General features: G+C 42.6%; 3 protein-coding genes across 3 annotated transcripts; 1 reads left to right on the forward strand and 2 right to left on the reverse strand.

The window, feature by feature from the left end:
* Nucleotides 1-1,727: 1,727 nt before the first annotated feature.
* On the reverse strand, nucleotides 1,728-2,650 carry LOC106087701 (uncharacterized). Its single transcript, XM_013252840.2, has 2 exons — nucleotides 2,516-2,650; nucleotides 1,728-2,454 (listed from the first exon to the last, which is right to left on the reverse strand). The coding sequence occupies exons 1-2, from the start codon at nucleotides 2,558-2,560 to the stop codon at nucleotides 1,807-1,809; spliced, it is 693 nt and encodes a 230-aa protein (XP_013108294.2). The 5' UTR covers nucleotides 2,561-2,650; the 3' UTR covers nucleotides 1,728-1,806.
* A 7,893-nt stretch (nucleotides 2,651-10,543) lies between these two features.
* On the forward strand, nucleotides 10,544-11,452 carry LOC106087704 (uncharacterized). Its single transcript, XM_013252844.2, has 2 exons — nucleotides 10,544-10,682; nucleotides 10,747-11,452. Exons 1-2 carry the CDS (start codon nucleotides 10,626-10,628, stop codon nucleotides 11,392-11,394), a joined length of 705 nt encoding a protein of 234 aa, XP_013108298.2. The 5' UTR covers nucleotides 10,544-10,625; the 3' UTR covers nucleotides 11,395-11,452.
* A 4,195-nt stretch (nucleotides 11,453-15,647) lies between these two features.
* LOC106087707 (protein shuttle craft) lies at nucleotides 15,648-20,626 on the reverse strand. Its single transcript, XM_059364719.1, has 3 exons — nucleotides 17,847-20,626; nucleotides 16,363-16,899; nucleotides 15,648-16,297 (listed from the first exon to the last, which is right to left on the reverse strand). Exons 1-3 carry the CDS (start codon nucleotides 20,583-20,585, stop codon nucleotides 16,196-16,198), a joined length of 3,378 nt encoding a protein of 1,125 aa, XP_059220702.1. The 5' UTR covers nucleotides 20,586-20,626; the 3' UTR covers nucleotides 15,648-16,195.
* Nucleotides 20,627-23,432: the final 2,806 nt, after the last annotated feature.

The following is a 23,432-nucleotide window of genomic DNA, read 5'->3' on the forward strand; positions in this document are numbered from 1 at the left end:
TCTCAAAATTTGGCAGGAAGGATTTCCTTATGACTCCCCACATAACTGGTGAGTTTCATAGAAATCGGTTCAGATTTGGATATAACTGTTACATATGTATATCGCCCGATTTTCAGGTCTAGAGCTACTGCAAGCACATTCATTGACCAATCTTGCCAAAACTGTGCACAACGCTTTCCTCCACAATATCCAAGAAATTTGGTCAAAATCGATTCAGATTTCGATGTAGCGGACCCTCCCCCGGGGGGGCGGACGCTCCCCTTTACCCCAAAAGTACTACCCAAAAATAAAAGTGGACCGATCGGAACAAAATTGGATTCAAATGAAAGCTATTCAAGAGTAGATTACGAATTTCATAATAAAAGTTGGATCCAATTACCTAGAGGGCCGCCCCAGCCACAAAATCCCATTAAAATAGGTTTATTTGACGATCGTGACAATATGAGACTCAAATAAAAGGTATTCGGGAGTAGATAACGAATATGGCCAGGAAGTAGGAATAGACTCTATAATTTATTGAAAACGGAAGGGGGCGGAACCTCAACCGTTACCCCAAAAATACCACCTAAAATCTAAAGTGGACCGATAAGGACAATATGGGTATCAAATGAAAGGTATTTGGGAGTAGAATGCGAATATGGCATTGAGGTCGCCCAACCTCAAAAACTCCCTCAAACAGATAAGGACAGTGGACCGATATGGACAATATGGGTATCAAATGAAAAGTATGCGGGAGTAGATAACGAATCTGGTCACACACCCCCACAAAAACGCCCAAAATAGGCACATTAGCCAATCACGGATATATGGGACTCGGTTTGTTTGTTCCGTATAGACTGAAAAACGGCAGAACCGATTTTCTCGACATTTTCGCATGTGGTGTAGGTTGATCTGAAAAGAAACATAGGCTATATAATTTTTCGGTGTCCTAAGGGGGACGGAGCCTCCCCCTTACGCCAAAAACACATGCCAAAATCAAAAGTGGATTGATCGCAACAATACAGGTATCAAATCAAAGCTATTGGAGAGTATAATACGAATATGGTGTTAAAATTTGAGTCTAAGTACCCATCGGGCCGCCCCAACCCAAAACTCTTCCAAACAGACAAATTGGACATTAATTTCAATATGGGCCTCAAATGAAAGGTATTCGGGAGTAGATTTCGAATCTGGCATACAAAATCAAATTGTAGTATAGGGGGTCATGCCACGCCTCAAAAACGCCATTAGACCCATTATGACTATATGATACTTGGATGAACCGATTTTCTTAAAATTTTCATAGATTGTGTACGTTTGTCTGGAAGGAAACATAGGCTATATAATTTTTAAATATCGGGTGGAGGCGGACCGTCCCCTTTACCCCAAAAACGCCACCCATATCCAAAAGTGGTCCGATGGGCACAATAAGGGTATCAAATGAAAGGTATTGGGGACCAGAAAACAAATATGCTATTATAATTGGGGTTCAAGTACCCAGCGGATCGGGCCCTGTTCGGCTAGTATATATAATGTTCGTCAGGTTTTGGGTAATTTGCAACAATGTTATCCCATCTGAAAACATCTGCCGAGGTCCATTAAAATTGGTTCAGAATTAGATATAGCTCCCACTTTATGTTCATAGGGTAGGTGCAGGGTATTATATAGTCGGCAACGCCCGACTTTTGCCTTTTCTTACTGGCTATTATAAGATGTTGTCAAAATTTCATTGCTATAGAAGATTTGCGGTAATTTTCTCTCAATTGCGTTTATTGGTTATTTTGCTGCGGAGTTCCAAAATCTTACAATATGTTTCCAATTCTTCTTCTAAAAATTATTTGCAAATTGAATTTTACACTTTGCCTCCAAAATAGGTCGCTCGTCGGGAAATAGGCCCATAAATTCAATAGCTAAAATATGTTGCCTGATGTCATCGTCTTCCTTGGCAAATTTCTCATACCAATGCAAAATGTCGTCATTCTCCTGCTTGCCATTCGCATCCAAACTATTGATAAAAGTCTGCACAGTGGTTGCCAGCCACAAATGGAACTTTTCGGAAGATTTTTTCAAAATGGGACGCATGACCAACATCATATCGGCATATTTCATAAGCCATCCCTCTTGAAGTTTATGATTTTCCTGTGACTTGAAAAGTTTCTTTAGCCGCTCGTGTTCCGTTCGCAAGGATATTTGAAGCTCACAGTTATCTGCATCCGTTGCAAGTTTCTCCAATAGCTCTAAACATTTGCCTATGCTTTGGCGAAGTGACACATGCTGAGGAGAGTTCTTTAGGGCAGCATCATTTTCCGACCATTTCTTTAAATCCTTGATGTAATTCAACATTGAGGGAAAGACTTCCACAGGCCATAGACTTTTTTGAAAATTTCCATAGGCGTCCTCAATTAGTTTATAACGCTGAGTATCTTTTAGAGATTGAACTGCATTTTCATTATCCAACGGCAGGGTTAGAGAGGACTAGAGGAAAGATTGTTTGTTACAAAATGATTGACATTTTTAAAATTCCTCTACTACTTGCCTGTATTGCTGCAATCACAAATAAGGCTATCAGAAATTTATTCATTGTTGTGCTTGTTTATTTAGTTTAAATTTTTCGAATTTTATTACAATCAATGATCTCGCATTTGAGACTGACTGACCCTCAAGCTAAATTTTTCTTCCTTTTATACATATGGAAAATCAATGATTTATTTTCTTATCTCATTTCATTTATTAGTTGAATTATCAGACTCAACGTCCGCTTGTCTGGGCATTTCCCAAAACCCATAATCAGCTGCATTTTAATACATTATTTTTTTTTTCAATTTTCTTAAACAGGAATTCCGAGGAATTCATGGTAGAATAAAATTTATTGATTAATCAACACAGGAATAATTAATTAATCAATTTTATTCTACCATGAAAGAGTTTCTGTTTAATTTTGCCAATTTTTTGGCCTGCCAAGAAACGAAAACAAGTAAAGGCGTACTAAGTTCGGCCCGACCGAATCTTGGGAACTCACCCAAGCGCAGTTGTTGAAATTTTAACAGAACACCGCATGCCAAATCGGACGAAAATTGCGGTCTCCAGGGACTCAAGAAGTCAAATCGGGAGATCGGTTTACATGGGAGCTATATTAGGTTATAGACCGATGTGGACCATACTAGGCATAGTTGTTGGAAGTCATTACAGAACACTACACACAAAATTTCAGCTAAATCGAACAAAAACTGCGGCTTCCAGGGGCTCAAGAAGTTATTGGGTTGCCCAAAAAGTAATTGCGGATTTTTCATATAGTCGGCGTTGACAAATTTTTTCACAGCTTGTGACTCTGTAATTGCATTCTTTCTTCTGTCAGTTATCAGCTGTTACTTTTAGCTTGCTTTAGAAAAAAGTGTAAAAAAAGTATATTTGATTAAAGATCATTCTAAGTTTTATTAAAAATGCATTTACTTTCTTTTAAAAAATCCGCAATTACTTTTTGGGCAACCCAATAAATCGGGAAATCGGTTTATATGGGAGCTATATCAGGTTCTTGACCGATTTATACCGTTCTTGGCACAGTTGTTGGAAGTCATAACAAAACACTACTTGCAAAATTTGAGCCAAATCGGACAAAAATTGCGGCTTCCAGGGTAAATCGTTTTATATGGAAGCTATATCATGTTATAGCCCGATTTGAACCGTACTTGACACAGTTGTTGGAAGTCGTAAGAGAACCCCTCATGCAAAATTTCAGCCTAATCGGACGAAAATTGCGGCTTGTAAGGGCTCAAGAAGTCAAATCGGGAGATCGGTTTATATAGGAGCTATATCAGGTTATATCCCGATTTGAACCGTACTTGACACAGTTGTTGGAAGTCGTAAGATAACCCCTCATGCAAAATTTCAGCCAAATCGGACAAAAATTGCGGCTTGTAAGGGCTCAAGAAGTCAAATCGGGAGATCGTTTTATATAGGAGCTATATCAGCTTATAGACCGATTTGGACCGTACTTGACAAAGTTATTGGAAGTCATAAGAAAACACCGCGTGCGCAATATTAGCCAAATCGGACGAAAATTGCGGTCTCCAGGGGCTCAAGAAGTCAAATCGGGAGATCGGTTTATATGGGAGCTATATCAGGTTCTTGACCGATTTATACCGTTCTTGTCACAGTTGTTGGAAGTCATAACAAAACACTTTTTGCAAAATTTGAGCCAAATCGGACAAAAATTGCGGTCTCCAGGGGCTCAAGAAGTCAAATCGCGAGATCGGCTTATATGGGAGCTATATCAGGTTATAGACCGATTTAGACCGTACTTGACAAAGTTATTGGAAGTCATAAGAAAACACCGCGTGCGCAATATTAGCCAAATCGGACGAAAATTGCGGTCTCCAGGGGCTCAAGACGTCAAATAGGGAGATCGGTTTATATAGGAGCTATATCAGGTAATAAACCGATTTGGACCGTACTTGGTACATTTGTTGGAAGTCATAACGGAGCACCAAATGCAAAATTTCAACCAAATCGGATTAAAATTGCGGTCTCCAGGTTCTCAAGAAGTCAAATCGGAAGATCGGCTTATATGGGAGCTACATCAGGTTTTTGACCGATTTATACCGTACTTGACAAAGTTATTGGAAGTCATAACAAAACACTACTTGCAAAATAAATGGAACCTATATCATGTTATAGCCCGATTTGAACTGTTCTTGACACAGTTGTTGGAAGTCGTAAGAGAACCCCTCATGCAAAATTACAGCCAAATCGGGCAAAAATTGTGGATTTAAGAGCTCAAGAAGTCAAATCGTGAGATCGGTTTATATGGGAGCTATATCAAGTTATAGACCGATTTGGAAGTTATTGGAAGTCATAACAGAGCACAATATGAAAAATTTCAGCCAAATCGGACAAAAAGGCGTTGGTAGGTGTCGAAAGGCTAAACCGAGCGTGAAATTATGCGGCGGAACGTTAGGCGTCTGAAGAAGCGATTCGAAAGAGCAAATACTTCCAATGCCGAGGATCTTGTCTCACGCCGAAACGATTACCTTAGCAATCTGAGAACGTACAATCGGCGGTTGATTGGCAGCAAGAAAGATCACTTGAGGAGATTTGTACGGGACAACAGAGGTGATTCATGGTGCAAGGTATAACGCGTGTGCCGGCGCTGTGGACAATAAGGTCCGAGTCAAGGTGACCTTGGCGGTTTTAGAGTGGGGGACAATGTGTTGACTGATCCGGATAAGCACGAACAGACTCCCAGTATGGAAATAATAGTGCTTCCTCCAAGTTTGGAAAGGGGCGAGTTAGTGGACACTGTCTGCCGGCCTAGAAGCGGGAGGTCATGGACGGTATGACTGAACAAATGGTAAAAGCATCTGGAGACTATACCTAACCATGTCTAGTTGATCCTTACACGATGTGTCGAAGTAAGCTATTTCCCTCGTACGTAGAAATTTGCCCGAGTCATGGTCCTTCTGAAATCGCCCTATCGATTGATGAGCAAACCAAGACCATATCGGGGCATCAGTCTCCTCCCCGTGCTTGCAAAAGTATTGGAGAGGATAATGGTGACAAGATTTAGGGTGGGCTATGAGGAGGGTACTTCTCCGTACCAGTACGGCTTTCGGGAGGAAAAGAGCACTGTAGATGCCTGAATCCATGTGCAAAACTATGTAAGAGAGTCAAGCGCCAAATATGTCCTTGGCATATTTGTCGATTTCAAAGGCGTTTGATTACCTTTCATGGCGTAGTGAACTCACGAGATTAGGCGGAATAGGTTGTGGGGAACTTTCTCTCTGGTATAGTTACTTGTGTGATAGAAGAGCTTGCATGGTTGGTGCTGACGGTTTGGAACGATATTCAGCGTGGCTGCCATCAGGCGTCCATCTGTGCTCCATATATATGGAACCTTATGATGGATCCCCAATTGGGATGTCTTGCTGCGTCCTTCAAGATCAGTGAATATGCGGATGACCTGCCCATTATGGTTGAAGGAGATTCGAGACTTGCGCTGTAAACTGGCATGGGCATTATGCGCGAGTGTAGCGATTGTGTTAGTGTTGACATCGCGGAGGAAAAAACCGGGACAATGTTGCATCTTGTCGAGGATTCGTTCACCCACGATTCGACCTGGCGAAGCTAGTATCAGAAACGTATTGCTCGTAAAATATCTGGGAGTGACTGTTTCAGAGCCCGGCCGGCACGAGATAACTATGAAAACCACAGAGGCTGGAACTTTAAGCTCCGACTTATGTGGTGTCTATATTTATCACGGGAAGCTTAACTGAAAGCAACCGGGCGTGTCCACAGGTTGCAGATGGTGGAAAGCTACGTTTTTATGCGGAGTAGCTACAAATGCGGGCGCAGGCAGTCGGCGTTTTTCGAGAGGGGAGTCAGGTGGCACTGGCTCTTAATTAAATACTGAGTGTCAATGATACACGAGATGACAAGGCGAGTTATTGGCGTCTTCAAATAACCAATGGCCAACATCGGAGTCTGTTCCCAGGTTAGGGGCGGCTGGAGACGAGCATCGGATTTTGAAGCAAGCGCCTCGCGACAACGAGGGATACATGTGCGATCCCACTAAGCCCATGCGGTTGGGACGCCAGCCCCGAAGAACTATGAGAAACAAAGGCGTTTTCCGAAAGGGGAGTCAGATGGCACTGGCTCTTATTTAAATACTTTGTGGCAAAGATACTCGAGATTACAAGGCCAGTTATTGGCGTCTTCAAATAACCAATGGCCAACATCGGCGTCTGTTCCTAGGTTAGGGGCGGCTGGAGACGAGCGTCGGATCTTAAAGCAAGCGGCTCGCGACAAAGAGGGATACATGTGAGATCCCACTAAACCCATGGTTGGGACGATGGGCCAGTCTCGGAGAAATATAAGAAACAAAGGACTAGTAAAAACGGACCCCCCTAACGTTGACGACCCACGCAAACGAAGAAGAGACATCATTTGCGGACCTGCACCTGGAATGTCCGCACTCTCCATAGAGAAGGTGCAGCATACGCGCTGGCGGATGTATTGGGAAAGTACAAGGCAGATATTACCGCTTTAGAGGAAGTGCGATAGAGAGATAATGGTGTCACAACAACACCAAACGGTGACGAACAACACCAACGCGCAATAACACGAGGCATGAATTTGTCTGTGGATTTGTGGTTAGTCGGAAACTGAAACACCTTGTCTCAAGCTGTATTCGGGTGGATGAGAGGCTAGCCACAATCCGCATAAAAGCCAAATTCTTCGACATCAGCCTTATTGGTGCCTATGCCAAGACTGTTTCAGAGAGAATGGGTTTTCTGGTCCATTTGGATCGAGTGAAGGAGAATATGACTGGAGTAGCCGCAATGGTTAAGAGTGTTCTGAGAAGTGATTGGGGTCTTAGTCGTCACGCTATTCAGTATATATATATAGTGCTTGCTGGCACAAAATGTGAAGCGCCTGTGTGGCTCGGATTTGCTGCGACTGTCTTGGAACAAAAGAAGATCCTGTCATCTCAGGGGTGTCAATGCTGGCTTGCTTGCCTGTGTGTAAAACTGTCTCAACAGATATACTACAGGTATTGCTTGGCGCGCCCCCGCTTGATTTACTCAAGAGTTACATGGCTGTTCTGCTCAGTGTGTGTGTGTATAGCGCTCGTTAAATATCTGGGAGTGACTGTTTCAGAGAGAATGGGTTTCCTGCTCCATTTGGTTCGAGTGAAGGAGAAGATGACTGGAGTAGCCGAAATGATTAAGCATGTTCTGAGAAGTGATTGGGGTCTTAGTCATCGCGCTGTTCGATCCATATATGCTGATCTATTTGTTGCTAGTGCAAATTATGGAGCACCTGTGTGGCACTGAAATTGTGCGACTGTCCTTGAACGAAAGAAGATCCTCTCATGTCAAAGGGTGGCAATGCAATGCCGGCTTGCTTGCCAGTGTGTAGTACTGTTTCGACTGATGTACTACAGGTATTGCTTGGCGCGCCCCTGCTTGATTTACTCGTAAGTTGCAAGGCTGTTCAGTATAGTGTGAGAAAGCGAATTATATCACTGCTTCTGAGCTGGTGGATTTGGATGTTTAGCGGATCAAGGCGCTTCTTTTTGAGCATCTTGATGATAGGTGGAAAACCAGATGGACAAACAATGACAATGGTCGCGTGATTTATAAATTTATTCGAGACGCGTCGTTCGTACGAGACCGCCCGGACTTTGCCTCCGACCTACGTCTGGGCTTCATATTGATCGGACACGGCTCCCTTAATCCATTTTTGCATCAGAGGAACTTGTCTGCAACTGATTTGTGCGACTGTGGGAGACCTGAGGACTGGAGGCATGTTCTGACTGAATGCCTGTACTATGCAGAGATTTAGGCGCGTTGGGGATTAGCGAGTGAGGCCACCGAAGCGCAGAGGTTAGCATGTGCGCCTATAACACCGAACGCTTGGGTTCAAATCCCGGCGTAAATATCAACATTTTTTCAGCGGTGGTTATCCCCTTAAAAATACTGGCGACATTTGTAAGGTATCCACCTTCGGCCTATTTCTGGGCTTCATACTGGCGGGACATGGCTCTCTTAATGTATTTTTGTGTCAAAGAAACTTATCCGCGACTGGTTTGTGAGACTTTGGGAGACCTGAGGACTGGAGGCATGTGCTGACTGAATACCCGTACTATGCAGATATTAGAGATTTAGTCGCGATGGGGATTAGCAAGTGAGGCCACCGAGGCACAGAGGTTAGCATGTCCGTCTATAACACCGAACGCCTGAGTTCAAATCCCGGCGTGAATATCACCAAAATTTTTTAGCGGTGGTTATCGCCTTAAAAATAATGGCGACATTTGTAAGGTATCCAGCAATGTTAAAACTTCTCTACTAAGTAGTGTCGCTATGCGGCATGCCGTTCGGACTCGGCAATAAAAAGGTGGATCCTTTTCATTGAGCTTAAATATTAATCGGAATGCACTCATTGATATGAGAGAAGTATCCCCTGTTCCTTAATGGAATGTTCGTGGGAAATTTGATATTTTGGGAATTAGCGAGGCGGTGTGGAATTTCAGTAGGTCCCTCGAAAACGAGACGACTGTTGCAAGGCTGGCCACCTTTTCCCGGAAAGTATTTATTAGGAGACGGACAAGACTTAGTGGAGGCATGGTGTTGGTGTTGCTGTACTGACGCTACCGAGTGATTTGGTGCTCTGCATGACATGACCTGGCACCTGCCTTTCCCATATTGATGCTGCGGTGATTGCTCTTCGTTGTCTCCCGTTGCCTTTGCGGTTGTTATGGGTCATCCGGAAGGCCTTGATTGTTGAGTCCCATGTTGGAGCTGACATGTGTGGCGTGCTGCCGTGTCCAGTTTGTGTACATCGTCCTGGTGTATGTTGTTTTTGTGCATGCTCAAGTATGCTGGCTGTAGGTCGGCTTAGGGCGATTTCTTTTTCCTAGGTGACCAGTCTGGAACTGTTTGGGCTTCAACTGGTACTAGTCGATTTAGGCTACGAAGTACGACCGGAGACTTTAATCTGACACCATGGGTGTGAGCAACCCCTGGAACTTCGGTTCCAGACTGACAATGATGAGGCCCCATTGGGGAGTAACGCGGTAGCTGTGGTTTGAACCAGAATCGCGGGTAGAGCACAAGACCGCTCGGCATGGAGTTGCGTTTTCAACCGGGTGCCGTGACCCATAGATCAGAAGGAGTTTTAGATAGTGCTCCGCTTCTAACTAAGGAGTTCTCACCCTTGGGCCTCGCAGGATTGGGCCATGATGGCAGGCATCTGCGTTAAACACGACATTAGTATGGCACCTGTCTCCTCTGGAGGAGAGAATATTCCATTAACTAGAAGCGCAAAATACCTGGGTGTTTTGCTGGACAGGAAATTGATCTCTAATTCAAACATTTTGGAAACGGCAAGAAAGGCAACTCTGGCCATTGTGGCTAGAAAAATTGCTGTGAGGCTAAGAGATCTTTCTCTTTGGTCATGCGGCGGCTATGGCTCCTTGATACAATGCCCGATTTTCAGCTTGGCTGTCGCTGGCTAGAACATACGTCTCAGTCATTGTGTCCGTTATGACAAGTCACTGTCTGATCGGAAGTAACGATTTTTGCAGAAGCTTCGAGGACATCGAGGAAGAAGCGACTATAGAACATCTGCTGGGTGTGTGTCCCGCACTGGATGCCAGAAGGTACTCCACTTTAGGATCTCATTTCTTTGAGAACTTGTCTGATTTAGCAGATGTGAACATTCGCAAGTTATTGAGCTTTTTAAAGCGAACAGTAGAAACTAGAAGGCATCTTCCTCCTTCTGTTCCTGTGGTATCACAATGGGCAAAAACGTCTATATGAGTCTGATGGCAGACTGCCACTTAAACTTAACCTAACCTAATACCCTGTACCACAGTAGTGCTGTAGGCTAGAGTAAAATGTTGACAAAATTTTCTATTTTGATCAAATTTTCTAGACAAAAATAACATTTGTAAATTTTTACAAAAGTTTCAATAAAAATAAAATTTCAAAATTTTTTGTTTATTTCGTAGAACATAGATAAGGGTGTTGTTGTTTTTATTCAAAGCGAAGCTGATAAGGAAATCATTGAAAGCTACCTCTCCGAGGAATATAAAAACACCAATGAAATCATTACAAATACTTCAGTTGCAGTGAAAACAACCATTAAAAATGATAATATCGCCTTTTAAATGGACAATATTGTTGGTAGCCATAATAGCAGTACAGGTCTGCATATTCCATAGAATTCTTAAAAATATTCCCGATTTTTTAAAATCCAAATATTTTTCAGCCAATCCTCTCCACCGCTGTTCCTGAAAGCAATGAGATATCCGATTTACAGCAAAGCAAACGCTACAAATTAGTAGCATTTGCTTTTGAAAGCCTCCAAAGGAGCTTATGGCCCGAGGAGCTTTACCCAGCTATGAAAAATTATTTGAATGATGTCAAAAAATGGTCTGACCATGATGAGATGTTACAGCAATCCCTATACTATGTCAAAATCCAACAGACCCTTAAAACTTGTCTGGATCTTTTGGAGGAACTTTCAAATCATCCCTTTAACTGCGCCCAAGAAATGGCTTTAAAAGCTAAACATGATACTTTAAAAGCTTTGTTCAAATCCGTGGAAAGTGAGAGATGCCAACAAATGTGGGCATCAAAATATTTAGATTTCACCTTGCAGATGAGAACTATTTTACGAAAATCTGCAGACAAGTTTTACATCATACTCACGGCTGCTGTCGCTGCATACGACAAGAGTTTGGATGAGGTTGAGGAATATGAGGAGGTGGACATATTGCGATGGAATGAACGATTTATAAAGGAAACAGATTTTAACAGAAAACAATTACTAACCATTGAATTCATGGGCCTATTTCCGGATGAGAGGAACATTCTAGAATCGAACTGCAAAATACAATATACTAATTTTTTGTAAACAAAATCGAAACAAAAGGTCTTTAAAAAAGTCCATTGAATGGCACCTAAAAAGCTAATTTTGTCAAAAACATCCTAGTCTAAGAATTTCTAGGGGGGATCTTAAATTATTATTGAGGGATGGAGGGTTCTTTGCTTACCCAAGTGGTCTCTATACGCTTATATAATTATGGAGATGAGTTTAGGCTGAAATTGTAGCCCCACCACCCTCCACTTTGGAGGGGGCATATGTAAATTATAAATATTTAAAAAAATCCATACTCAATCACAAACACCCACATACACACATAGAAAAAACACAAAAACTCTACTGAAAAAAAAAAAATTGTTTATTAATGAACTGTAAACATAAAAAGGAACTACTAATGGAGTTTCACTTATTCACTCGTAAAGAACCAGATCGTGCGTTCTTTAGACCCGATTGAATATTAAGCAGTAGGTGGATTTTTAGAGCACCGTTCACCATACCTCAATACTATGTTGGACAATAAGTTTGGCAACTGCAGAATATAGCCAATAGACATTTACTTTCTCGAACTTTAAAAATTGTAAGCGAAAGGGTACCTAAACTACTCTTCCAAAAGGGAAAGTGTACTTAAACTACTCTTCCAAAAAGGAATGGTACCTTAACTTCCCTGCAAAAAGATAAATGGTACTTAAACTGGGCTTCCAAAAGGGAAAGGGTACTAAAACTACCCTTCCCCAAGGATAAGGGTACTAAAACTACCCTTTCCCAAGGGAAAGGGCACAAGAACTACCCTTTTCCAAGGGAAATTTTACTACAACTACCCTTCCCCAAGAGCAAGGGTACAAAAACTACCCTTCCGCAGGGGAAAGGGTACTAAAACTACCCTTCCCAAAGGGCAAGGGTACTAAAACTACCCTTACCCAAGAGCAAGGGTACTAAAACTATTCTTCCCCAAGGGCAAGGGTACTAAAACTACCATTCTCCATGAGCAAGGGTACTAAAACTACCCTTCCCCAAGGGAAATGGTACTACAACTACTCATCCCCAAGGGCAAGGGTATAAAAACTACCCTTCCCCCAGGGCAAAGGTACTAAAACTACACTTCCTCAAGAGCAAAAGTACTTAAACTGTCCTACCAAGGGCAGGGGTACTAAAACTACCCTTCCCCAAGTGCGAAGGTATTTGAAATACTTTTCCCCAAGGCAAAGGGTACTAAAACTACCCTCCCCCAATGTCGAGAGTACTCTTCCCTAAGAGCAAGAGTACTAAAACTACACTTCCCCAAAGGCAAGTAAACTGAAAATACCCTTCCCCAAGGTCGGAGGTACTCTTCCCCTAGGGCAAGGGTACTAAACCTACCCTTCTCAAACGGCAAGGATACTAAAACTACCCTTACCCAAGAGCAAGGGTACAAAAACTACCCTTACCCCAGAGCAAGGGTACTAAAACTACCCTTACCCAAGAGCAAGGGTACTAAAACTATTCTTCCCCAAGGGCAAGGGTACTAAAACTACCATTCTCCATGAGCAAGGGTACTAAAACTACCCTTCCCCAAGGGAAATGGTACTACAACTACTCATCCCCAAGGGCAAGGGTATAAAAACTACCCATCCCCCAGGGCAAAGGTACTAAAACTCTACTTCCCCAAGACCAAAAGTACTTAAACTACCCTACCAAGGGCAGGGATACTAAAACTACCCTTCCCCAAGTGCAAAGGTATTTGAAATACTTTTCCCCAAGGCAAAGGGTACTAAAACTACCCTCCCCTAATGTCGAGGGTACTCTTCCCTAAGGGCAAGTAAACTGAAAATACCCTTCCCCAAGGTCGGGGGTACTCTCCCTTAGGGCAAGGGTACAATAACTATCCTTCCCCAAGGGCAAGGGTACTAAAACTACCCTTCCCCTGGACAAGGGTACTAAAACTACCCCTTCTCCAGGAGCAAGGGTTCAAAAACCATCCTTCCCAAGGGTAAGGGTACTAATACTACCCTTACCCAAGAGCAAGGGTATTAAAATTACCCTTCCCCAAGGGTAAGGATACTAAAACTATCCTTCCCAAGGGTAAGGGACTAATACTACCCTTACCCAAGAGCAAGGGTACTAAAATAACTTTCCCCAAGGGTACTAAAACTACCATTCTTCATGAGCATGGGTACTAAAACTACCCTTATCCAAGGGAAATGGTACTTCCATTTCCCCAAGGGCAAGGCTACTAAAACTACCCTTCCCCAAGTGTAAGGGTATAAAAATTACCCTTCCCCACGGGTAAGGATACTAAAACTATCCTTCCCAAGGGTAAGGGCACTAATACTATGCTTAACCAAGAGCAAGGGTACTAAAATAACCTTCCCCAAGGGCAAAGGTACTAAAACTACCATTCTCCATGAGCATGGGTACTAAAACTATCCTTCTCCAAGGGAAATGGTACTACAACTACTCTTCCCCAAGGGCAAGGGTACTAAAACTACCCTTCCCCAAGGGCAAAGGTACTAAAACTACCCTTCCCCAACAGCAAAAGTACTTAAACTACCCTATCAAGGGCAGGAGTACTAAAACTACCCTTCCCCAAATGCAAAAGTATTTAAACTACCTTTCCCCAAGGCAAAGGGTACTAAAACTACCCTCCCCCAATGTCGAGGGTACTCTTCCCCAAGGGAAAGTTTGCTAAAATTACACTTCCCCAAGGGATAGGGTACTTAAAATACCCTTCCCCAAGGTCGAGGGTACTCTTCCCCAAGGGCAAGGGTACTAAAACTACCCTTCCCCAAGGGCAAGGGTACTAAAACTACCCTTCCCCAAAGGTAAAAAACTACCCTTCCCCAAAGGTACAAAAACTACCCTTCCCCAAGGGCAAGGGTACTAAAACTACCCCTTCTCCAAGAGCAAGGGTACTAAAACTACCCTTCCCCGAGGGAAATGGTACTACAACTACTCATCCCCAAGGGCAAGAGTATAAAAACTACCTTCCCCCAGGGCAAAGGTACTAAAACTACCCTTCCCCAACAGCAAAAGTACTTAAACTACCCTACCAAGGGCAGTGGTACTAATACTACCCTTCCCCAAGTGCAAAAGTATTGAAACAACCTTTCCCCAAGGCAAAGGGGACTAAAACTACCCTCCCCCAATGTCGAGGGTACTCTTCCCCAAGGGAAAGTTTGCTAAATCTACACTTCCCCAAGGGCAAGGGTACTTAAATTACCCTTCCCGAAGGTCGAGCGTACTCTTCCCCTAGGGCAAGGGTACAAAAACTACCCTTACCCAAGGGCAAGGGTACTAAAACTACCCTTCCCCAGGACAAGGGTACTAAAACTATCCTTCTCCAAAGGCAAGGGTACTAAAACTACCCTTCGCTAAGTGTAAAGGTACTAAAACTACCCTTCCCCAAGAGTAAGAGTATACCCTTTCCCTCTTGAAAGGGAAGTTTTAGTATTATTTCCTTAGGGAAAGGGTAGTTTTAGTATTATTTCCTTAGGAAAAGGGTAGTTTTAGTATTATTTCCTTAGGTAAATGGCAGTTTTAGTACACTTTTACTTGGGGAAAGGTAGTTTTAGTACCCTTTCCTTAAGGAATGGTGGTTTAGTCCCCTTGCTCTTGGAGAAGGGTAGTTTTAGTAATCTTGCCCTGGGGAAGGGAAGTTTTAGTACCCTTGCCCTTGGGAAGGGTAGTTTTAGTACCATTGCCCTTGAGGAAGGGTAGTTTTAGTACCCTTGCCCTTGGGGAAGTGTAGTTTTAGTACCCTTGCCCTTGGGGAAGGCTAGTTTTAGTACCCTTGCCCTTGGGGAAGGCTAGTTTTAGAACCCTTTCCCTTGGGGAAGGGTAGTTTTAGTACAATTGCCGCGGTATCTCGCCTTGTCATATCGAGCATCATAGGCACTCATTATTTGTACAAGAGTCGGTGCCGCCCGACCTTTGACTGAGACTCTCCGCTCGACACCACTGATTGTCCGCGACTGCTGTTGCAGCTACTCTGTGTGGAGCATTCCACTATCAGCAACCTTTGGACGCGCCCGGTAGCTAGCAGCTAATCTTCTTGTGACAGCAATGAACACCACACAGATCAGACTTCAATGTTCCAGCCTGTGTGGTGTTCACATATATCCCGTGCCGGGGTCCTACATAGTGTTGTGATCTGGTGGGCGGTGCTCCAAAAATCCGCCCACTGTTTAATACTCCATCGGGACTAAAGAACTTTTTGTTTGTGCATCACAGCCTCATTGCAAACGATCTGATGCAATGAATTTAGATTATGGCTCTTTACGAGCAAGTAAGTAAAACTCCGTTAGTAGTTCCTTTTTATGTTTACAGTTCATTAATAAACAATTTTATTATTTTTCAGTAGACTTTTTGTGTTTGTTCTATGTGTGTATGTGTGTGTTTGAGATTGAGTATGGATTAATTTAAATATTTATAAATTATATATGCTGCATCAATTCAGTTGAACTCCTGGTTGAAGATGTTGTTGTTTTGTATAGGATTTGAATTAACAAAATTTCTATAAATTTAAAAGTTGAAAAATAATAAAAAAATATATATAAAGAAAATTAAAAGAAAAAAAAAACGCAATCGATGTAAGGAATAAAAAGAAAGGTAACTCCAAAGAGAATAGGCTAGCAATACGCTGATGACCTCTGAATCAAATGATTTTGAATTCAGCCCATTAATGAAAACAGTCGTAGGGACTGAAATCAATTAATTATCTCTCTTAAAAAAAGTAAACTTTTGTCTTAAATATTTGTAATGGCATAATATCGAATTTGACCGTAACAGAAAATTTTGAAGTATGAATAGTTTCTTAGGGGGGTTGAGAGGTGATGGTAGGCATTTTTCATTAGCATTATCTCTTGATGCCCCAGGCATTGTTACTTGGCACTGGCACACGTCTTTGGCCAGCTTCACGAGCCATTACCTCCATGATGCTGGTAGCTGGAAGCCAAGACTGTAAAAAAGAGAATTTTATTAACTGTTTTAGATTTGTTAATTGCTACAAAAAAAATAACTTACTCTCTCTTTATAGGCGGTGGCTACAACATTGCGATTGGGTTCCGCATCATAAGCCACCGATTCGACACCAAACATTTCACACATCTCATGTACCAATTGACGTTTCTCCCTATTCATGGTGGGAAAAGAATGCGATCTTGATTTCTGTTTGCTCTCCTTGGCCAGCTTGACCAGTGTTGTTAACGCTTCATGTATGGATTTCACTAGAGCCGGATCACGTTTGGCAAAATTCCTAATGAAATCAGAATATTTTGTCAACAACTTTTGTGGCAAATCGGGATTGCGTATCTGCAGTCCTATAGCCAGGCGGCGATTACGTTCAAGCAAACGACATTCATCATTACAATCGAGAGTTTTGTTGGATTTATTGGTGAGCTTGACAGGTGCTAGTATCTCCGATAGTTCCATGTAATTACCTCGTTGCATTTCTGCCATTGATGAGGCCAATTGAGCGGTGGCAATGCGACTAAATTCACGAGCCAATTCGGCGCAGGTGCGCATTTGTTTGCGATTGCCACATTCGCATTGAACTTCAACCTGGAAGTGGAGAGAAAAATTAAAAATTTTTAGTACAATTTCTTAAATTTTAGTTAAAATTTCCTTAATTCTAGTTAAAAATCTCTTAATTCTAGTTAAAAATTCCTTAATTCTAGTTTAAAAAAATTCCTTAATTCTAGTTAAAATTGCTTAAGTTTTATTCAGAATTTTATATATTTTATTGATATTTGCATTAACTATAGTTCATATTTTTTAAATGCTAGTTACATGAATTTTAGTTAAAATTTAATAAATTTCAATTAAAATTTTTTAAACTTTGATTAAAATTAACATTTTTTTAAACATAGTTATTAATTTTAATGAAAATTGTTAAATTTTAACTAAAATTTATTTATTTCAGTTAAAAATTTTTTAAATTTAGGTTTAAATTATATAAATTTTTGTTAAAATTTATTAAAATTTGTTAAATTTAACCAATAATTATTAAAATATACTAAAAAAATATTAATAATCAAATTTATCCCGTAAAGGAAGTTTAGAAGGCATTTATTATAAATTGAATTCTAGTTAGAATGTATTAAATATTAATAAAAATGTATTAAATTCTAATTAAAATGTATTAGATTCTAATTAAAATGTATTAGATTCTAATTAAAATGTATTAAACTGTAGTTAAAATCAATTTTCGTTGAAACTAATTTAAAAACTATTAATGTTAAAGAAAATTTAATAATTTTAGCTAAAAGTTTTTAAATCTTAGTTAAAATTTCTTAGGTTTAAATTTAATAAATTTTAGGTAAAATTTATTAAATGTTAGTTAATAATTATTAAATTGTACTAAAATATATTGATAATCAATTTAATACCATAAAGGTAATTTTAGTTAAAATTTATTAAATATTTATTCCTTTTTACTAAAAATTCATTAAATTATAAAATTTTCAACCCCCCTTTAATCGGAAGAATTTCAACTTTTCCAAACTTACCATTTCCTTGCAAGGTGTCTCCGGACAATCCCCATTATGACATGGTGACATACACTTGTGCCCACAGTTAGCCCGTGGCGTTGTACAGCTCTGTTTACATATATCACCCTCAGTTTGGCACTGACCCTCATGACAAGTCTTAATGCATTTGTGGCGCCCGCACGACAAAGGCTTGTTGCAGGCCAGACCACACGAGAAGCTTTGCTGCGAACAGGGTATTGTCTTGCGTTGCTCATGATGACCAAAACACCACTTCGTGGTGAACATCATGCAGGGTGGGCACGTGGCCGATGAGTGACAATTATGCTGAGGTGCATGATCACAAGGATGCTTACGGGAGCAGGGACGCTTGCAGACTGGCCGTTTTGTGCCGCATGGCACTGGCGGATAGATAACCTCGGCGCCACATTCACAGAAGAGCTCCTCAAAGGAGGAACGATAACAGGGCGGACAATTGCCGCGATGACAGGGCTGATCGCATTTGTGTTTGCCGCATGACAGCGTATAGTTGCAGGGCAGTGTGCAGAGGTGGTCGATATCTATGCAACATTCCTGGTTACATTTATGCTTGCCGCAAGAACGTTTTTTGGTGCAACGTTTCTTGCAACGGGCATCATCGGCCCTTGTAGACAATTGGCGGCATTTAATCATTTGATCCATGTGACCGCAACGACATTTGACCGCAGTCTGTTTGCTGCAAGGAGGACAATTGCCCAAATGGCATTTGAAGGTGCAGTGGTGGGGGTTGGTGGCTTTGCCACATTTCAAAGTCTTGCCACAGACACTTTCACACACAGGCACCGGGTCCAGGCAGGACTTGCGCTGCTCCCCCACTATGGGCATTTTGCCGCAAGGACATGAGGTGACAATGTCGGGACTCATTTTGCAGGGTTTGCATTCGCCCGCATGACAACATTGGTTACACTTGTGATTGCCACAGGCCAAATCCTTGCCACAGGGCTTGCCACACGAATAGACGTGTTTGTCATGGGACTCACGCGTACAGGTCACCTGACGTTCATTTTTGGTACAATGACATTTCTGATCGACTTTCTCCTTGCATGCGGGACATTTGCCCTCATGGCATTTCTCTTGGCACACATGCAACTCACAGTTCAACAACTTCTCACAGGTGGAGTCGCACTCGATGGTCTCCTTGATGCAGCATTGCATAGTTTTCGAGGTTTTGCCACAGCCACATTCGCGTCGTACCTGGGCCTGACAAGGGGGACACGGCCCCGGATGACACAACAGTGTGCAGGCATGGGGACAGCCTTCAACGCGGGCACACACCTCGCCACAGGAGTGGGCTATGTCTTGGCGATTGTTGGCCGGATTCTTTTGCTTGCCGCAAAAGCAATAATAGTCACGCGGCACCTCCTTCTCGACATTTTGACAGGCGGGACAACGCCAACCATCATCCGATTTCGAGGATGAGGCCCATTTTATAATGCACTGCAAATGAAGTATGTGATAGCAGTTGTGGCAGGACCACACAGACTGATGCGATTTTATGGCCTCCACACACACCAGGCACTCCAAACGGCGGCATTCAATGTCGCGCATCAATTTTTCACGCTGCGAAAGCTTTTCATTTTCTGGATAGACCTTTTTGGGTGATGATTTCTTTTCGGGACTAGGCAGGGGACTGTCTTTGCCATTGTCATAGGAGTATTTCTCCTCCACACGGAAGCCGTTGATGCGGTCACGATTACGATTCCAATCATCGCGTCGCTTATTGCTGCGATAATTGTCATAGCGCTGATGGTAATCGTTGCGTTGATTGCGCCCTCGCTCGGCGCGTTCCCCACGCTCGGGCCGTTCGCGTTCATAGCGATCGAAGCGTTCTTCACGATCGCCACCACCACCAAAGTCCTGAGAGCGACGGCCATTTTGATAACGTTTGTTGTTGTTGTTGTTATTGTTATTATTGTTGCTGTATTTATCCATTTTCTCTTGATTATCCGGGGACTCATAGTTGCCCGTAGCAGAAGAGGGTCCATTATTGTTGTTGTTGTTGTTCCTAAAACGATCGCCCCCATTTTTGTTGTAATTTTGAAACTTACTAAAGGCACCCGTATTTTTTTGGACACCTGAATTTGTCTGTTGCTGGCCATTGCCAGAACTTCCAGCAGCTCCAGCACCGCCACTGCTGCCATTAATGGTTAGGGAAGGTGTGGACGAATTCGAATTGGAAGCCGAATCATTGTTCATATTTTTCTCTTGTAAATTTCTAGAAAATCTCTCCATATTCTTTTCCAAACGATTATTGCTACGCCTATTGTTCTCTTTATCCTGTTTGTTGTTTGTCTGGCGATTGTTGCGTCGTTCTTGACGATGTTGATGGCGTTTCTCCTCCTTCTCAAAACTAGTGTCGGCCATGGGTTTCTCCTCATTAGGATTACTATTTCTATTATTCGTTGCTTCAATGGCTAGACTTGTAGCTTCCCTTGTCGCAACAGCCGGGCACTTAGCCTCAGATGCAATTCCTTGAAAAGGATTTTTATAGATGTCCATTGAGGCAACAATAACTTCAGCTGGAGCGACTGGGGCCAACTGTGTTTGTTGATTGCTTTCGTTCAACGAAAGTTTATCGAAACGAGGCACAAATTCCGGTGCTGTGGCTTGCAATTTTGTGGCCGAAAAATCAAAACCTGTAGCAAAGGGATTGAAATAGTAAGAAGTGCCATCTGTTCCAAGACCCCCACCGCCACCAACACCACCATTACCAGCCCTCATGGCCCCATTTAGTTGTAGACCATATTGGGAATTATCATAGAGATTAGCTGACATCGAAGTAGTACCGGATGATCCAATTGATAGGGGAAAATTGTCTGGAAACAAAGCTCCTCCATTGGTGACTGAGTTTTGGGGGAAATGAGCGTATGATAGGGGATCACTAGCACGATTGAAATGCTGAAATAGAAAAAAGGGGGAAAAGGCATTAAAAATGAGTGCGACTAAAGCTCCTTAGTCTAATGAGATATAATTAAAAGAGAAAAATTAAAATAAAATCACAAAAATCTAATCCCCTTGGCTGCCGGTTGTAAGCACCGGATTGACCCAATGAAATCCTTCATAGGCAAGGGCTTCCGCCTCAGTGTACGTTTTCGTCCTTTTTTCGTCATGGGAGAGGCACATCCCAGAGTGCCTTCTCCGCAACCTTCTGGTCCGTGCCGGGATTGCAAAAGAACCCTGGCTCTGTTCGGTTTGCCAGAACCGTCTACATCATCGGTCGGGGTCGGGGTCGGTAAGGGGTAACCGATGCATGCAGTATTTACGATCTTGCTCTGACCTTACATCACTACGGGAGTATAGTCGTACTGAATATGTTGCAAGGTGCTGTGCGAACACATACTGTAGTGGGTCACAAGCGAGGTCGTCGTCGCCTTCTGCGTCCTCGTCGTCGGACTATGAGACGTCGGACGGCTAAGGAGAAAAAGTGCAACATAACGACCATACAACAGGTTCAAAGAACATGTTGTCTTGGCATAGGGGGAGCGATAAGGACCACGCCCCCTAGAGCACTGAAGACTAGATATCCGACCACGCCCACTAGGGCACTGAAGACTATTCTAGATAACCGACCCATTGACAAACAGATTAAGTGTAAGGCAGCCACTGCGGCTATGAGACTTACGGCGATGGGAGAATGGATTAAGGATGGGAGCAGCTCATACCATTGCGGTATAATCGAGGCGCCGATAGGAAACCTGAAAGGAAGGGAAGACGTTTTCGATCGGATACCTGAAATGAACCTTGAGGTCGAGTGCGAGGCACTGCTGCCAGCGTCACACCAAAAGTGTCGAAGCGCCGATAGGAAACCTGAAAGGAAGGGAAGACGTTTCCGATCGGATACCTGAAATGAACCTTGAGGTCGAGCGCGAGGCACTGCTGCCAGCGTCACCCTCTTGGTGTGACGGAACCCTAGTATTACCACCTGGAAGATCATGTTACACAGGTGGGTCAAAGCTAGAGGACATATTGGGCCTGGGGGTCTACATTGCGAAACCAGGGATACAGATATGTTTTAGACTGCCTGACCATAATACGGTCCTAAAGGAGGAGAGCCGGAAGATCACGTCAATTGTGAACATCTTTACGGACAGTAAAATTGCCATAAGGGCAATAACAGCCAGGACGGTAAGGGCACGAATAGTCATGCAGTGTTAGAAGAAGATTAACACCTTCTCTGAAGATGGGAAAATCCGCATCGTTTGGGTGCCGGGCCATAAAGGAGTAAGGGGAAATGAAAGGGCAGACGATTTGGCGATTTAGAAGGCCGTCAATAACCTTGGTTAAACCGAAGCCTTATGGGTCGACGCAGTCCGAGTTAAGGGAGTGGGCGACGAATGCGCATGCAACATTGTGGAACAGCGAAACGGTCGGTAGGACGGCGAAAATCCTATGGGAGGATCCAGATCGTGAGAAGACGAAGCTATTACTGAAAGGAAGCAAGAAGGAGGTCAGTATAACTATTGGTATCATAACGGGACACATAGGACTACGAGCTCACTTATGTAAAATCGGTGCGGCAAGTGATAGCATGTGTAGGCATGCAGGGAAGATGATGCTACATTGGAGCACTTCCTTTGTCATTGCCGGCTTTCGCGTCTAACAGATACCGGCACTTAAGTGGGGACACAATACGGAGCACGGTAGCACGGAATTCCTAACAAAGATTTTCTTTTTCGAGGTTAGTATAGGGTGATTTTTTTGAGGTTAGGATTTTCATGCATTAGTATTTGACAGATCACGTGGGATTTCAGACATGGTGTCAAAGAGAAAGATGCTCAGTATGCTTTGACATTTCATCATGAATAGACTTACTAACGAGCAACGCTTGCAAATCATTGAATTTTATTACCAAAATCAGTGTTCGGTTCGAAATGTGTTCATTCACCGTAACGTTGCGTCCAACAGCATCTTTGAAAAAATACGGTCCAATGATTCCACCAGCGTACAAACCACACCAAACAGTGCATTTTTCGGGATGAATGGGCAGTTCTTGAACGGCTTCTGGTTGCTCTTCACCCCAAATGCGGCAATTTTGCTTATTTACGTAGCCATTCAACCAGAAATGAGCCTCATCGCTGAACAAAATTTGTCAAAATTTGAACACATTTCGAACCGAACACTGATTTTGGTAATAAAATTCAATGATTTGCAAGCGTTGCTCGTTAGTAAGTCTATTCATGATGAAATGTCAAAGCATACTGAGCATCTTTCTCTTTGACACCATGTCTGAAATCCCACGTGATCTGTCAAATACTAATGCATGAAAATCCTAACCTCAAAAAAATCACCCTTTATTTTTATACCCACCACCACCAAGGAAGTATGGGGGTATATTCATTTTGTCATTCCGTTTGCAAAACATGGAAATATCCGTTTCCGACCCTATAAGGTATATATTTTCTTGATCAGCGTAAAAATCTAAGACGATCTAGCCATGTCCGTCCGTCTGTCTGTTGAAATCACGCTACAGTCTTTAAAAATTGAGATATTGAGCTGAAACTTTGCACAGATTCTTTTATTGTCCATAAGCAGGTTAAGTTCGAAGATGAGCTATATCGGACTATATCT

This window comes from Stomoxys calcitrans, chromosome 3 (assembly GCF_963082655.1).
Source record: "Stomoxys calcitrans chromosome 3, idStoCalc2.1, whole genome shotgun sequence".
In the NCBI taxonomy this organism is placed as follows: Eukaryota; Metazoa; Arthropoda; class Insecta; order Diptera; family Muscidae; genus Stomoxys; species Stomoxys calcitrans.